Source organism: Plodia interpunctella, chromosome 7 (genome assembly GCF_027563975.2).
Source record: "Plodia interpunctella isolate USDA-ARS_2022_Savannah chromosome 7, ilPloInte3.2, whole genome shotgun sequence".
In the NCBI taxonomy this organism is placed as follows: Eukaryota; Metazoa; Arthropoda; class Insecta; order Lepidoptera; family Pyralidae; genus Plodia; species Plodia interpunctella.
In genome coordinates, this window is record NC_071300.1 from 8045073 (window position 1) to 8061578 (window position 16506).

At 34.5% G+C, this 16506-nt stretch overlaps 1 protein-coding gene across 3 annotated transcripts in view; it reads left to right on the forward strand.

The window, feature by feature from the left end:
• The window catches only part of LOC128671587 (uncharacterized protein), a 26486-nt gene continuing 9980 nt past the window's right edge, over positions 1–16506 (forward strand). The window contains exons 1-2 of one of the 3 annotated variants that reach the window (XM_053748219.1): positions 1–76; positions 637–786. In XM_053748219.1, the coding sequence (XP_053604194.1) occupies positions 747–786 (40 nt within the window). In that variant the 5' untranslated portion in view covers positions 1–76; positions 637–746. Of the gene's footprint in view, positions 77–568; positions 787–16506 lie in introns of those variants that run through there. The other 2 variants (XM_053748218.1, XM_053748217.1) reach the window with 2 other exon arrangements.

The following is a 16506-nucleotide window of genomic DNA, read 5'->3' on the forward strand; positions in this document are numbered from 1 at the left end:
CGTGGGCGGCACAGCGGCGCCGGACGGTGGAAAGCAGACTTCGCACTTTCAAAAGTTTCCCGCTGTAATCGGATCTGTAAGTACTTTTATATTAATAAATATTTAATGGGAATAGTGGATTTATATTTATGTATTTACTATAATTTATTTAAGAGTGATGTATTTGATTAGTGAAAGTTTGTGAATTGCTCACGTGGCTTTGAATTTGAATTTCTACTTTTTCCGGGATGATCTATCTATGGCCTCGCTAGTAATCTCGTATGCGAAATTTCAAGAAGATTTGTTGAGCAGTTTTATAATATTCGTTGGAATATTTTCCGTGATTATATTTTCAATTTGATATGACTGTATTTTCTAAGTTTTTATTTTTATTAATATTTCACATTTTTTTATTTATTATTAATTCACACATTCTATAGGTTTATATCATAAGTTTCGTCATCACTCGTAAATGTACATACTTTCGTGACTGACTGGCAACACACAACCGAAACTACGGTGCGAAAACAGAAATTTGGTATATAGGATGGAGAGTTAAGGTTATTTGTTAGACAAGGGAGTAGGATTTCCCAAAAATCCCACGGCACAGGAGAAATATAGTTTATATATATCACAATTAAGTTGTCTACATTTCAGATAATAATGTGAAAGAGCAAAATGTCACCCGTCGGAGATAAACGCCAGTGATTGCGGCCGTCGTCACAGTTTTGTCAAAACAGTTGGATTATCACCAGCCATCAGCCATCATGCAGGCTCGCATGCTGATGCTAGCAGTTTACATCACTGGTAAGTAGATATTATTTAACTCATCATTATCAAAACATTGTATGAAACAAAGTAGCTTCTCGCTGTCTGTTTGTCCCTATGCTAAGATCGAAAGTTTATACTTATGTATACAACAGGCATATATTGCACCCGTGGAAAACCAGGGCAGGTTGCTGGTTAACTAATAAACTTTAGAGATGTAGGTACCTACATCACATAGTAGCTACCATTATGTTGTATACGTGTTTTGTAGATAAGGAAAGGACATAAGAGGATTCATTAAATCTAGTTTAAAGGTGTTTATCAGTAAACTTTTTTATAAAATATTTTTTTTTAACCTATTGTGTCCCACTGCTGGGCAAAGGCCTCCCCTTTCTGACTCCACATTTCACGATCCAATGCGGTTTCCCGTCGTTCTAACAAGTAGTTCTGGATATAAAAGAATTATTAAAATTTAAGAAAGAAAGAATAGAAAGAAAAATAGTTTACTTGGTACTTATGACAATTAAAACTAAGTTGACAATAAAATCCGGAATTAAAACATGCACCAAAGTGGCCCCCACTCCGCATGTGTCGTGGCTGGGCCATGACGCTAATTTTCTGCGGGTACCGTACTTAAATTAAAACTAATTTTAAAACTTATAACTACGTAACTAGGTTGTGGCATCTAATTTAATTTACTTTAACAAAAGTGTTGCGTAACACTTATGTTAAACTAAATTAAATCAGAATCAAATCGTAAATTTAAAAATATTAATAAACACATGAGAAAAACACAACATTCCAATGCTGCAAAACTACGATATCTGTGAACTACTTAAATATTTTTTGATTTTAGTCTTTATATATATATATATATATATATATCTCTTTCTCTCATCATTTATATCATTATATCATTTAATTCCTTTAAAACAACAAAAACTTGACCCATCCTAGAAAAAATAAGCTGCACAACTTAATTAACAAAATATATTGAAAGTGGGCATCCCTTAAGCAAACTACATACTATAATAAAAGTAATTAATTTAAAACATTAGTCTCCTATTTATACACATAGTAATTTGAGTGTCGCTCACTGCATTTCCTTGGCAAATTTCTACGGAACCCATCAATTTGATAAACAAAGCGCGCTTTTGGGTCATATCCGGTTGCTAGGCGTGAGACCGCTTCCCGAATTTATCTACCTTAATAATGCTGTCAACAGAGCATGTACACAATTTGAAAAAGAGCTTTATTTTTCTCTATATACTTAACTACCTACTTCACATTTGTGGCTTTTAGTACCTTGTAGTCTCATAGTTGAATCAAGTACGATATCCGATTCATCATGAAGTCGGTTGAAGATAAATTTGTAATAAGATCATCCTTATAAGGAAAGACCAGTTAGGTACACTTAAACTTAGATATCATACTAACCCAGTTAATCTGTTCTAATAATGAATTAAATACATACATTCTTTGGGTTTTTTTCACCCATTGATGTAACTATTTTGAAAACAATCTACAAAAATAATATATTTGGCATACTTCTAGCCTCTACGAGCTGTCTACGAGTATACAAATTTACCACAACTACGACAAACTAGAAAACTAGACTAAAACAAAAATCTTTTATAGGTACCTATATTTTTGGTAAGAATAGACATTGGCAAATAAATGCAGTGTAGTTTCTTACTCAACAGTCCACGACAAAGTAGCCGCTCCGTTGGGCGCCCATTAATAAGATTTTATTCAGTAAAAAATAAGAAAAAATAGTTTTTATCCAACATCCGTTGAGGTTCCCACCATACAGCCTGTAGGTGTGAGTGGTTCATCCTAGGGATTAAAAAGAGATAGCAGAGAGATCCTGGGGGCTCGATGGGTGCGAGCGTGAGAAATATGGGATGGCGATATTCCTTGAGGATCAGGATAACATGAGTTCCTAGGAGTTATATTTTACTTAACTGCCTCCATCCGCTATCCTGAGAAGGGTGTGTCCTGTCTCTTTCTCACAATCCTGTCTAGAGTTGGTCCTTATCTTTTTTCCCTTCATTATTAAACTCGAAAGTTAACACTTGGATACTATGACGGCGAGTGCGAATGCATTTAAACGTATCGTGAGCAAGTGTAGTTTTATTTCTACATAATATATAATAATATAGCTGCCTAATTTATATTAACGACATTGTTTTAATTTTGAATAAAATGAAGGTTTAACTTGATTCTCGCAAACTATCCAAACTACCTGCTTTTGCTGATTGATAATAACTATAGTGACAAAGGTCAGGTAATAAACCTAACAATGGAATTAGTGCTTCAACAAAGGTCAGTCATAAAACCTGTAATGTCATCACCACGGTCATCCAGCTTGTAATATGCCTATAACCTATAATGATTGGGAAAAGGCAGGGATTTTATTGTAGGCGTAAAGCAAGTCATAACGCACGGCATTGGGTGCGCCTCAGGGCACTCCCTGACATTTATCCGCAGCCCATAAAAAGAAATATCTACCAGGGTAACATCGCGGAGGAAGGCTTACTTGGTAAAGGCCTCGACGCGCCCTACAGTCGCCGTTCCGCTCGAATGACGTCCCACTAACCTGTTTCGAAGTCTCTGTCGTTTAAAATAGGTTTGCTAGAATCACAGCAGTACGTTAGCTACTATAACTAACGTATAAACTTTTATGCTTTGCAGCAAAGTGTGACATCAATTACACAAAGTATTTTTTTAGAAGGAAAATAAATTATGCGCCCATTACATTTGGAATGGGATTTAGTTCTTATATATACATGGTATTAAGATTATTTAATACTGAGTGATATAGAGTATTTAATACTGAGTAACGTGACAATTCATGGACAGCACTTATTTATTACCTACTTACTACGCAGAAAGTATCGAATTGACACTAATTTATTTACTACTGAACTGAAATCACAAAGCTTGCTTATACGAGTATGACACGGATCTGAAGATGGAAAAGATCCATAGAAACTTGACATTTCCGATCTGTCTATCTAAAAGTACAATTATTGTACATTCAGATAAAAATAGCGAACAAGCAAACGAGGTCAGTCAGGCAGGGTGCGTGTCGAGAAGAGGGCCGCGGGTGATAAATGACCACATTGTCTTTATTAGCGAAGGGTTAGCCAAAATTACTACTCAGTGTTGTATCATCAGTCTAACCGCTAAATCTGACTTGACAGATACTTTGATTTTTGCTTCAATTTGTTAGATAGCGGCAAAAATCGTTAAAGCTTGAGCGTCAGTGACACTCCTAAGAAAAAATATTTAAAAAATAGAAGCTATTCCTGTTCGAAACATAAGTATGAGAACGGCTCAAACAAAAAGGTTTCAGAAAAAAACCTCTGATAAACAGGAAATTTTAGATGTTGATGATAAAATTGTGTAAAATAAAACGGTAAAGAAACTATCCTTACGTACTGAAAAATATGATTTTAACACTATATGATAGTTAAGCGTAAAAGCTGCTTACTCAATATTATACCATATAACTAAATAAATAAATTGATCATTTGATAGAATCTTTCGTCTATTCGTAAATAATTGATTATTTATCAATTAATTAAAGTATTGAGAATTAAACTCGGGACGAGACTTAATTATTTACGTATTGGCCAGTTGGCCAGTGTTTCTGCTAGACTTAATGTAGGTAATTAAAAAGTTATTATATGAGAGTTATGTAAAATAGCTGAACATGCTCACTTGCCTAATCGGAGGCTGACATGCTACCCCGGCCACTCCTCTAATATAATATCACGTAGAATTTCCTATGTGATATTAAAGAAGAAACAAGATAACACATTTGTGTTATCATGTTGTTACGTCTGCATATTATCGCTAAAATTATTTTCATGACTTTACAACAACATTACATTTAAATATAACAAAATTAGAAGCCTCAAACGAGTAAGAATTAGCAGTAAAGTCATTATAAATGTATGCGAAAGGTCTATACCAGCCATGAGTTCACATTCTCGCAGTATAGTTGATGTCACCAGGGTCAGTCATCTCTATAAACGTGCTCGATAATGGCGCAGTAAATTACAAAGCAATCTATCAAGTGTGGGACATTTACTTAGCCCTATATTCTCACTTTGTTCGGATAATGTGTGGCTAATGTGATAAAATGTCTCCGTCGGCAAACAATGTTTTATAAAGAGAAATTATGCTAATGAAAAAAAAACAAAATTAATTAATACATGATTATAGGTTATGCATGTCGCAATATTCGCGATGACTTTTATTTTTATATTTAATTGAATAAAGAAAACTAAAATAGAATTCCTTAAAAAATAAAATGTTAATACTTTACTGAAGTAACAAATCTTTACCGAAAGTTAACACATATAACTTATGAAAGTGATCAATGTGAAAGACTTCAAAGTAGAGGAGCAAAACTAAGAAAGCGGACCCAGGGCTCCGAAGCTCTATAACTGGAAGCAACCGGAGAAACGGTCATATGAGAGAGAGACAGAGAGAGAGGAAGTGATCAGCTTGAAGTGGCCTCCTGTTAGAAAGTCAGTTAATAAATAATAAACAATAATTTATTTGGACTAAGTATAAACCATAGAATTTCAATCGTAAGCATGACAGAGTTGTTTTTTTTTTAATATTTATTTCATGCGGGGCGCCCTTCTAAATATATGATTTCGTGGGTTTTGTAAACGGACATTTTTGACATAATATGAACAAGTCATTGTCAATTTTCCGTCTTTTGTAGGGCTTGTGAAGTGCGAATAAGAATAATTAGATAATGAATGAGGAAATAAGTAGTTAGATTGAACTTGAAGATTTATTCAGTAATTTTTGAGTTTACGCGAAAAAACAGACAGACGCATCCCACTTAGGACGGTTGGTATGTCACTTATAAATACATATTCACGAACGACACGTGGCTAAGTACCTACTTTTAATTTTGAGAGGTTCGCTGGACATACACAATTTTAAAAACATTACCAAACAACAATTTCATATCACCGTCAAGCTCCGTCCACCGCCAATCGTCTACTGTCTACACAGAGAATATTTATAAAATGCACCGCCAAAGGGTGAATGCACTTGCAGTTGCATCGTCACCGCCTCGCCTGTCTGTACGCCTGGTACTGTGGCCGCGCTGCACGGCCCACTGCGCCGACCACTTGGCAACCAGACAGACAAACAAACAAGGACGTGGCATACAAACTGACCATTGCCTACGCAAGCATCCATTCGGACCACGCGCTTCTTGATATCAAAGTTTTAACGCGGTTCAATCCAAGCTGTACTCCTCCACTGTGCGTACTCTCGATAAGTGAGACCTCTAATGTATCTTTCTATCTTTTTCCCTATTGTAGATATAAAAAATACTAAATCTACAGTATTTCATGTCAACGTAAGCCTAAATGCTACTTAAGCTCAGAAACCTGAATATTCTAAGCGACGACTGTATTACAACTTTCTTGCATATTTTCACCGAGAATGAATCTATTTATTTAAACAGACGTTAAACGTCCCAAAGAAAAATATTTTTGAAAACTAAATTAGCTGCTCGGAAGCGGATTTATTTACATCTGACTTTATTTTGCATAAGAACAAATTACAAGTTTTGCGAAAAAACAAATTATAAGAAGACGTTACTACGTCTTAACACTTATCGTAATAAATAAATCAAAATACATGGCCTAAAATCGCTAACATTACTGGCAAAATGATTATCTTCAAAATTCTATAAATTTCCATGAGTGTTCCAAATTCCAAACTTACTGAATTTTGTAAATCTGAATGAATTTTTGTTCTATGCTTGCTGACCTTCACATTTTTACCTTACCTTTTTACTCTCTCCCCCTATGTTGTCCTAGTGCTACGAATTCAGTTAAGTTTAACCCTTTCCTCTTATGACATTAACACGCCTTTTTATTTTAAATTGACCAAATCTGGATAACAACTCCATTACCTACTCCTAAAGTTCAATTAATTCTGTTTTGACATTTTATCCACAAAGCAAAATATCCTACATCAGACTGTTGCCCATAACACAGATACGAATGTTTGCCCTCTCCCTGCCAACCCCTCAGATTCCCTCAGCCTGTCGCATTCACATTCCCACATGCTGTCTCTTTTCCTATGCATAAGACCTTCTTTGATTCATCATACACCAGTAGATGGGCAAAACACCGTTTCCATAACGACACCACGTGTTTTTGTCTCCGCCCATTTACGGTACCACTGCAATACGAAGAGAAAAACCAAGGGGCGCCAGACAATGGAAATCATTGAACTCCTGCCGCTTTATGTAACCCTGGTAAATGCAGATTGCTAGCTTTCAGGAAGGGAAATTGTGCGCAGTCCCAGGCGCATTTTTGTCATAGCGACGAAGATTGGGCAAAGGACGACTCGCTTGTATGGTATACTCGCCCTTGCCCTTCGTTCGTTCGTGTAGTATTCACAGCATACTCATGGAATATGCTACCCTAATACTTCTTCGATCTAATTACGCATATCATTATGCTTTTCTTTTTGGTCGCATTCGAATAAATAATATTAGCAAAGATAAGAACCTAAAAGTTTGTCAGGTTGTCAAACTTGAATATTTAGTTTAATCACTTTTTCATGCCTATCTACTTAATATTTTTTTATTTAATTAACACATGAAATTTAAATGTGTAAGTATTTTTCCTAATTTCTCATTTAATTACCCCACCATCGTTGTAATAATGTAACGTAAAATTATTAAGAACAACTAGACAATTCTTCTTATTCTCTGAAATATAAGATCTGAAAATTTTGCAGAATATCGAAATAGACCGCGCAAGCGCGCTTTCCCTCAGCTCGATCCCGCCCCTAAAGCTACCCCCTGTCTGCCATTCACCTGTGCCCGATCCAATACAGCATGCCTATAGCTTTAGATCCGTATTAATGGGGTATCGATTTCTGGTCAAGCCATCTTCTCGACACCCATGTAGCCTTGGTATTTTCCGAACGGTTCGACATTATCGGCAATCGCCGATACATTTCCAATAACAGGATATCGACAATAGCTTCGGGTCGTGGTACACCCTTATCATATTCGTCAGGATTAAATTGTATTATATTGATTTACAAATTAAACAGATTTTTGATGATTAGATTTCTAAAACAATCAACCACTCTAATCAAATGTAGGTGGTATCCGTAATTATTTTATATTGAACAATATAGCATATTATAGAGTAGTTAAACATTAAGCTATATTGTCTACTACAAGTTCGATTTTCAGTATGTCCGCTTCCGCTTCCGCTCGAAAGATGTATCGATTTCGTCCCGACTCTCGAAGGACACCACTCCAGATTGCTGTTATCCTAGCATCTGCTGAAAGTATTTCCGGTTTGTTCCAATCCATATATCCGGCACACACCGGATACCACATCGGTGACCGGTTAAGTTTTCATGAAAATTCCGCTTATCTGAAAACAGTTTTGCTGGTCGATGGCTAATATTAAAACGATATTGGTGTCCTTTTTAAATTATTTATTGCCTTTAGGTAGAAATAAAAACATCGTTAAATTAGCCAGAGGTTGTTCCATCGGGTATAGGTTTTCCGGACGTCCCACTAGGTCCTTCCCACAAGATGGGACGCTGCCGGCCGCCCGGAGGCGGATCCGTAGAAACACCTCGCACAACTGTACTAGGATCACATGATCCCTCTGGCGTTTGCAAGTTCGGGCTTGTGAAAAATATTTTAAATTGAGCTCAGATTGTATGTATAATGGCTCTAAAAATTTGGTTATTTTACACTACCTGCATGTTCCGTTTTAATAATAATAAAAATGTTTAAGTATAGTTTTGTGTGTGTCTCTCATGAGTTTGTAGTATCCTATAATCTTGGGTTGGGATCACAGACCATTTTAAGGTTAAATGGTCTGTGGTTGAGATATATTTTTGGTTAGTTAAATCTGAAACTGACATTATGAAAAATTCACATTTAAGTATATACATATAATATATGGACCTAGAAGGTACGGTGTGATCATGTCATGTCATAATATTCCGATAAATAATCGTATTAAAGTCAACTATGTAAGATGATTTGAATCCTGTATTATATAAACTAGCAGCCCGTCCTGGCTTCGCTCGGATAAAACAGTAATAAATTTTACACCTAAACCTTCCCCAGGAAATCTATTTAAAAAATGCTCATCAAAATTAACTAATCTATTAAAAAATGCTCGGAAATATATTTTAAAAATGCTCATCAAAATTAACTAATCTATTAAAAAATGCTCGGAAATATATTTTAAAAATGCTCAACAAAATTAACTAATCTATTAAAAAATGCTCGGAAATATATTTTAAAAATGCTCATCAAAATTAGAGCGCACCTGTCGAAGCCCACCAAAATTAACAGTAACAACGTGAATTCAATGGTGTTTACAGCTGAGCTGTCTACTCATGTCTTTAGTTGACGAAATTTTGACTGAAGGTTTGACCTTTTAAGAAATCCTGAAACACGGGTTTCATTATTTTTGTTGCATAGCATTTATGCCAAGTAGATCAGTATTTTCGTTATTTTTCATACAAACTTTACCCCCAATGTTTACCCCTTTAGGGGTCGAATTTTGAAAATTCCTTTCTTATCTAAGCACTACGTAATAAGCTATTGCCCAAATTTCGCGTTTATAGTTTCTATGGTTTAGGCTGGGCGTTGATTAGTAAAAAACGCTTGTTCTTTTCTTTTATAATGTGGACATTCGAGTAAGAATTAGTTTAAAATTTAAGTTTAATAAAATTAAGTACACGATAATCCTTTTTGACATCAGATCGCCAACCAACAAAGAGTCGACTATAGAAGACACAATCATACATTAAGTATATACTTAAATATTTATCCTACTTATCGATTAAGAAAATATTTCAACGAGTACATAATGTATCTAACTAAGTATAATTTTGGATTACTCGTCCTTAAATGTTTAGGTAGATCTACGTTGTCGGTTTGGGAAACTTAATTAGTAATTTAGGTAAGTACCTAAACTGAATACAAAATCATACCAAGTACTTATTGCTAATTAAATGTAAAATTATCACTTCATAATGTAGCTAACACCTGTGATGTGTGTGTAGTTCACACCCTAAAATAGAGAATTCTCAAAATTGTAAAGTTTATATTTTAAGTGGTGCCCAGGCTTCAAGGTGTTACAGCCGCAAATGGAACCAAGAATACACTTATATGAAAAATTGCGAGTACAAGTGAACATTGAAACAAACCTCATTAGAACACTATCAAAATAGTTATAAAACTGGAACAGGATTTCAAGATTTCTTATTTATATGGGTTGTAGAGGCAGGAAATATTGAATAAAATGTGATATGTGTGTGTCTATCAAGTTGTTACTTGTACTCTGGGTTAACTTGTTTTCTTAATTATATAAAAAATGCTAAATCGATATCTATAATATAAATCTACCTTCATTTTATGAATTCTTATACCTAAATCATCAGTCAGCCGATAGGTATTTTAAAGGGCTCAGAGCTCTCTACGTAGACGCCGACGAATATGTGCGTAGCTTCTTGCGTAAGGTTCTCTTTTCTGATTGGCTGATAAGACTCCGCCCAGTGCGTAGCCAAACCTTGAATTTCGACAGGCCCTTAGATAGCCCTTCGCAACCTCCTCGGCTTCTTTGGGTCCCTAGTAAACTGTGTTATATTATAAATAATTTAAAGGGCTCTTCAATAATATTATTGACAAAACAACCAAATATTATTGTAAAAAGTTTGATTCGCATCCCTATGCAATTTCTAAAGAAAAAAATTTTCATATAAATTTCGCTACAATAAGATCACTGACATCTTTCTTTTGATCAACCAAAATTTTATTAGTATTAGTTGACATGTATTTATTCAAGGGGAGAATAGAAGCTAATTAACAGTAATTAAAAATGCAAATAATAGATAATGCCGAAGGGTCCCTTTGAAGGTGTAAATGACAGAAGGGATTTCTTGGAGCAGAAATAATGGGCATGTCACTCCCAATGACTTTGTGTACCAGGGAGGCATGATTGATGAAGAAGTCGACTAAGAAAGGGCTTTCCGTCTCGATACAGAGACTACATTCAAGTTTAATTGCAGTACCTTGTACTTTGTATTGTATGTTCCATCACATTCAAGTGATAGGGCACTTTCGGTGCTATCGTTCAGAAGATAAATATGATTGAAACGATGTGTTTTTGGTAAACCTATGCACTTTCTAAGAAAATTAATAAAAAGCTTTTGAAATAATAAACGTATGGTTGTTTCAAACATAAATTAAGAAACTCGAAACTATTTTTATTGAATAATATTAAAATATATATTGATACTACTAGCAAACAATAAATATTTTGATCGTTACATTATTGACGTTCTATCAAATCGTCAAGTACAATATTTTAAATAAAATAATGGCAGCCCACGAGACGGGCCGCTCCAACAAGTAACGGCACAACAAAGATGGCCTCACTTGAATCTCAACTACCAGGGTAACATAGGAGTGTAGGACTTCGTTTCACATATTTTCAGTTTTGAATGAATAATAACATTTTGAAGTTTGTGAAATTTGTAATGTTGGTTATTTTATGTTTTCATTTTAAATGCTAAAAGTCTAAATATAAATTTACTTTACTATCTTAGTAAACCTTCCGGTCCATAAGGTCCATATCTACAGTATCATTTCGTCCATAGTATCATAATGTTTATTTTACTTCCACTAAAATAAATAGGTGTATTTTCCTGTCAAAAATTATAGAACTTACGACAGTGATGTCCGAATCGGAAACACATTATAATGCTATAAAATATTTTTACTTGGATAAATACTAAAAACGATTAAATCTCGAGAAAATAAAATGGTTAAATTATGACATTTTTTGTTATGTAATTTAAATAACTGTTAAAAAATAAAAATAAATAAATATACATATATTTTATATGGTGTGAAACACACTATTCAATCATTATTTGCAATTTTACTCCAATAACTAGTTTAATTAAAATTCTCAGAATACGGGACGAGACGTAGGCAAACAAAATTGATCTATCCTCTACGATTTCGCAACGTCTCGTAGTGCTGCTACGAAGGACGATAGACTTGCGTAACCCGCTACGAGGCGCGAGGCTACAATGACAAGCTCACTTCCGCATTCATGATAATTCATTTCCTATTGTTTTTTTAATATACTTAACCTTGTTTGTTTGTACCTTACGAGTACCTTGTTATTATGTGTCTGTGGATGGGTTGTACTTGTACCCTTATTATTGCCAACATATTATACCTACATACTTTAACTTTAGTTACAGTTTGATAAAAAGAAATAACAGGACTTGAGTTTTAAACACAGTAATAAAGCATTACAGTTTTAAAATTAGTTTGAAGTTCTTTAATATTTATATTTTACTTTTGTGAAGTATATGTATAACACTTATTTCAGATATTTTAATCCTCGTGATTCATATTTTTATATAAACAAACTTTTTCATGTAATATGTAGAAAATAGATATGCATAGCAGAAATCAGAAACACAATTCACATATCGTGTTGTCTGACTTTGACACAATTCCTGGAATATTTATAGCCAAGCGAATAGAACAGATAGCCGATATACGCCTGTGTGTGTTCCACACAGGAGCGCACCCCTAAGTTCACGCAAGGGGAGCCCGCATCGCGCACACACTGACGCAACATATGTGACACGGGAACTCCCTGTGACCTATGCTCTCCTGGTACATATAGCCCACATGTGCAACCCTTTCCGACACGTGGCCTGAACCACACACGTTTCAACTCAAATGTGTGTGACATGATAGTTAAAAGTCCACCACCTCTTTGTAGAACTTGTATGAAAAGTAACAATTTAGCTACTACATATAGAAGTTGAGTCACACATGTATATCAGATTGTACATGTGGGGAAATCATGTAAAATCGTTTGTAAATAAATATTAAATAACTTTTGGGTTAAAGTACGATTTCGCTCAAATTGGCTCACTATTTAGTACCTTTCATCTCGTACACGCACGCACGTGCGTGACTAATTGTGATGATACATCAACAATGTCGAGTAAAATCGTGTCAATGGCCCGCAAGCAGTCCAAGCCGCGCACGGTCCACGCCCCATGACGCAGTGACATGCGTCAAACCCGAACGATGCACCAAAGTCGCAGCAACTCGAGGAGGTGCAATGCCCTTCTGTGCCACCCATTAAAACCAATACCAGAATATTTTGACACTCCGCCGTCCCAACAGTCACCGAGCCTCGCATTTTCTCCAACTGCATTGTGCAGTGAGTGACAGGGAAAGAAAGCAAGCAAGAGTTCAGGGTACAGTGGCGTTTAGATAATGTATTTTGTAAACTTCGGTCTCTGTCTTGCACAGCAAGTAAGAGCTGGTTTCCACATGTAGGGTTCTGTTCGGTTATTATTTTTCCTTGTGTCTGCTCTTGTGTATCTCTGTCTTGCTCACGCTTATTGAATGACTGTACTTTTGCTATATAAGGAAATGAATGACATATGCATTTTGCTTAAATGTACATCTTGACATCGACAGAAATGAAAATACATTAAGTACAATAAAATATTTTAGATTATTATAAATAAAGATTTTAATCAGTAAATTATGCATAAATATATATACGCACATTAAATTTAAATTTTGCACTAAATAGGTCATCATTATCGATATAGATAAATAGTTCCTAACATTATTTTACTACATACCTTCTCATATGCAATAGTCACCTATTACTTAGTCGGAGACACGTCAACCTCCTGCTGATCCGGCGCGCCTGGTAGTCGGGGAACGCCACACGTGAACGGGTTACATAAAGGAACATAGTTGGCATTCTCAGTTTCCTGTGAAGAAAGTTGCTTGCTTACACGAGCTTACATCACAACTTTCGCAACGAATTTTGAAACAAATTACACACTACCAGCACAATTGTGCTTTAAAAAGTCTCGATTTTTTAAAGCACATGTTTTGCTGTTGTAATTTGTGTTTATTATAGTTCTATCCTACATTTAAAAAAATGCATTTTAATTCAGGAATCGAATTAACAAATGTTGCTCTATTAAACCGGAAGTTTTTTTTAATTTACAAAAGATCAAATAGGTACTTAGTTCGTGATAACTACTTTATTATCTTCAAGATTTTAAGAATAGGAAATGGATATTTTATATGACCTACTAAAGTAGTTCCAACATATTTCGCACCATTCCTACATAAAGTTCGCCCCATCTCGTTTTTTTTTTCAGATATTCCTCCAAAGCGAAATTCTCTTTAAAACTTCAATATTTAAAATGTTTACTAATCAAATCTGCTGATACGAATTTTGATCGACTTTTAGATAAGAATAATCTTTATATATACATCAAGTTCCTCTTTTGGAAAAAAAACAATATGTATCATAGTTTTTACGTTTTCTTCCCGCTACTGCAATCTTCACCTTGCCAACTGAAAGCGTACTCTTCGGGAGTCATGAAGACCTAGTAGCGACTGACGTCATCCAACACAAGCGCCATTTCTCCCTCATATTGATTGATACTTCCATACATCATCATACACTGCTGAAGTAGGAATTACTACGAAATTGCTTGAAAATGTCTGGGAGTGTATTTCGTAGGCCAGTTTCTTTAAATAATCTTTTTAAAAAGTTTTTAATGCTTTAACATTCTATTTATCGATTATCAATCTGTAAGTAAGGTACATGTAAAAAAGTTTGCATTTAAAAAATAATAATTTAGAAAAGCTTTTGAATAAATTAAAACATTTTAGAAGACATCTTAGTTAAAGCTAAAGAACGTGTTAGTTGCACGTTTTCTACTAATTTTCTACTTTAATTCTTTTTTTTTTTAATTTTCATTTTCAACTTAGTAAGCTTGAGAAAAAGTGAAATGATTGAGAGAGATGATTCCAGTTTCAGGATATAACTAGTTTAGTTATCCACCCACATTGTATTTCTAAAACAATACATATATGAATGTAATGTAAGTAATACGAATATAGGTATATAGTTCATACGTTCACCTCACCACCCTTCTCCCTTACGTCCTGTTGTATGTGTGTATCCATATATAATTCATATATAAACGCATGAAAATTAGTATAATACTCGACGACGATATGGCAGAGTACATTTTATCTACACTTGTCTACATTCTAACTATCAACACTGTTATATAAAGAGGAAATAGTTGTATAAGTTGTGTAACTTCGGAGCTACTTACTCAACTGATATCCAAAATTCTTTAATCAGCAGCTACATTATTATATAAATTATTTGAATTTCAATTTATTTCAGGGTTTTTTTATATAGAGATAGGTATTATAATGGGAACTAAGTAGAAGAGAATAAGTAAGAAAGTGGACCCTAGGCTTCGAGATGTTCTATGAGGCAACCCAGATGAAAGAGATATAACTATAGTATAATTATAATGTACTGATAACTAGCTTTGCCTGTGACATCGTTCCTCAGTTAGCAATGAGTAAGAATTTATTCCATAGAAAACCTATTGGACGGATTCATTTCTTTTCTTCACACGAGTCAAATATCAATAATGGGTACATTACTAATTTGATTATATTTGAATTCCCATAGTTCTAAGTGGTAATTTATGCTTTATATAGAATTAAGTTTTGCTCTAGCGGTACAATCGCGCCCGCTCATTTTCTCTGGAAGAATAGAACGAATATATCTAAACGAATAATAAAAAAAAAAAGAATCTGAAGGATCCGAAAATAGAATGAAAGCAAACGATGGCGTCAGCCAATCAGCGGTGCACATTCATCATTTCTCCATCCCTTTCCCACGCAAGGAGCACCCACACTCTCGATGCGGGACTGCATTGTCCGTTATTACAATGTTACCCCCACACTTACGTGTCCTCTCGAAAATACTATCTCCACGCGACCCATATATCCCTGGTAGAAAAAGGGGGCAAACCATTGTTCTCACGCACACGCACTTTTTTTTTATTACCTTATTATTATCTGTACAATCACTTTCACTTTTGCATTACATTGTAATTTGAATAAAATATGAAAAGATTTGTGTATTTGTGTGCATCTTTCAAGTTTGTCCTGTGCGTAATTTATGAATGAGCATGTGTAAAAGAGATGTAATGCGATGTAAATGTTACCCTCTCGTGTTCATGCTCTCCTAACAGAGAGGTTGGGGAAATTACAAGTTACTGAGACCGCTTTTCGGTATGTGTTGGTCCTGTTTCAACCGTTAAGCTCTCTTTCACTCATCATATAATTTCATTGAAGGGAAATTTGACTGAATCAGATTTTTATTGAATTTGGAAATCTGTATACAAAAACTACAATTAAAAATGTATGCTTTAGATTATTAATCTTATAATAAATGTATAAGGTAGAGGACAACATTTTAAATGGAGTCAGGGAATTCAGAATTTGCAGAGTTGCTCTGTATAGTCAAAGCTATGATTTAATGTGTTAGTTTTCAATATTATGGAATTATTATAACTATATTTTTAAAGGTCGTGTAAATCATATACAAGAGAAGAATTTGTTACTATATGAGAACTGTAAAAATTTGAAAAGAAACGGTAGTACTCGTAGTTCCATGATTTAAGTTTCGAACTTAGTATAATAAATATAGAATATTTGTAATTATATGATTTATTGTAACGAATGTATATTTTATGATTTAATAAAGAGCCAGATTACCCTACCTAATAAAAAAATTATGTACAATCAATAAGTAGTAAAATAACCAGTATTTTCTT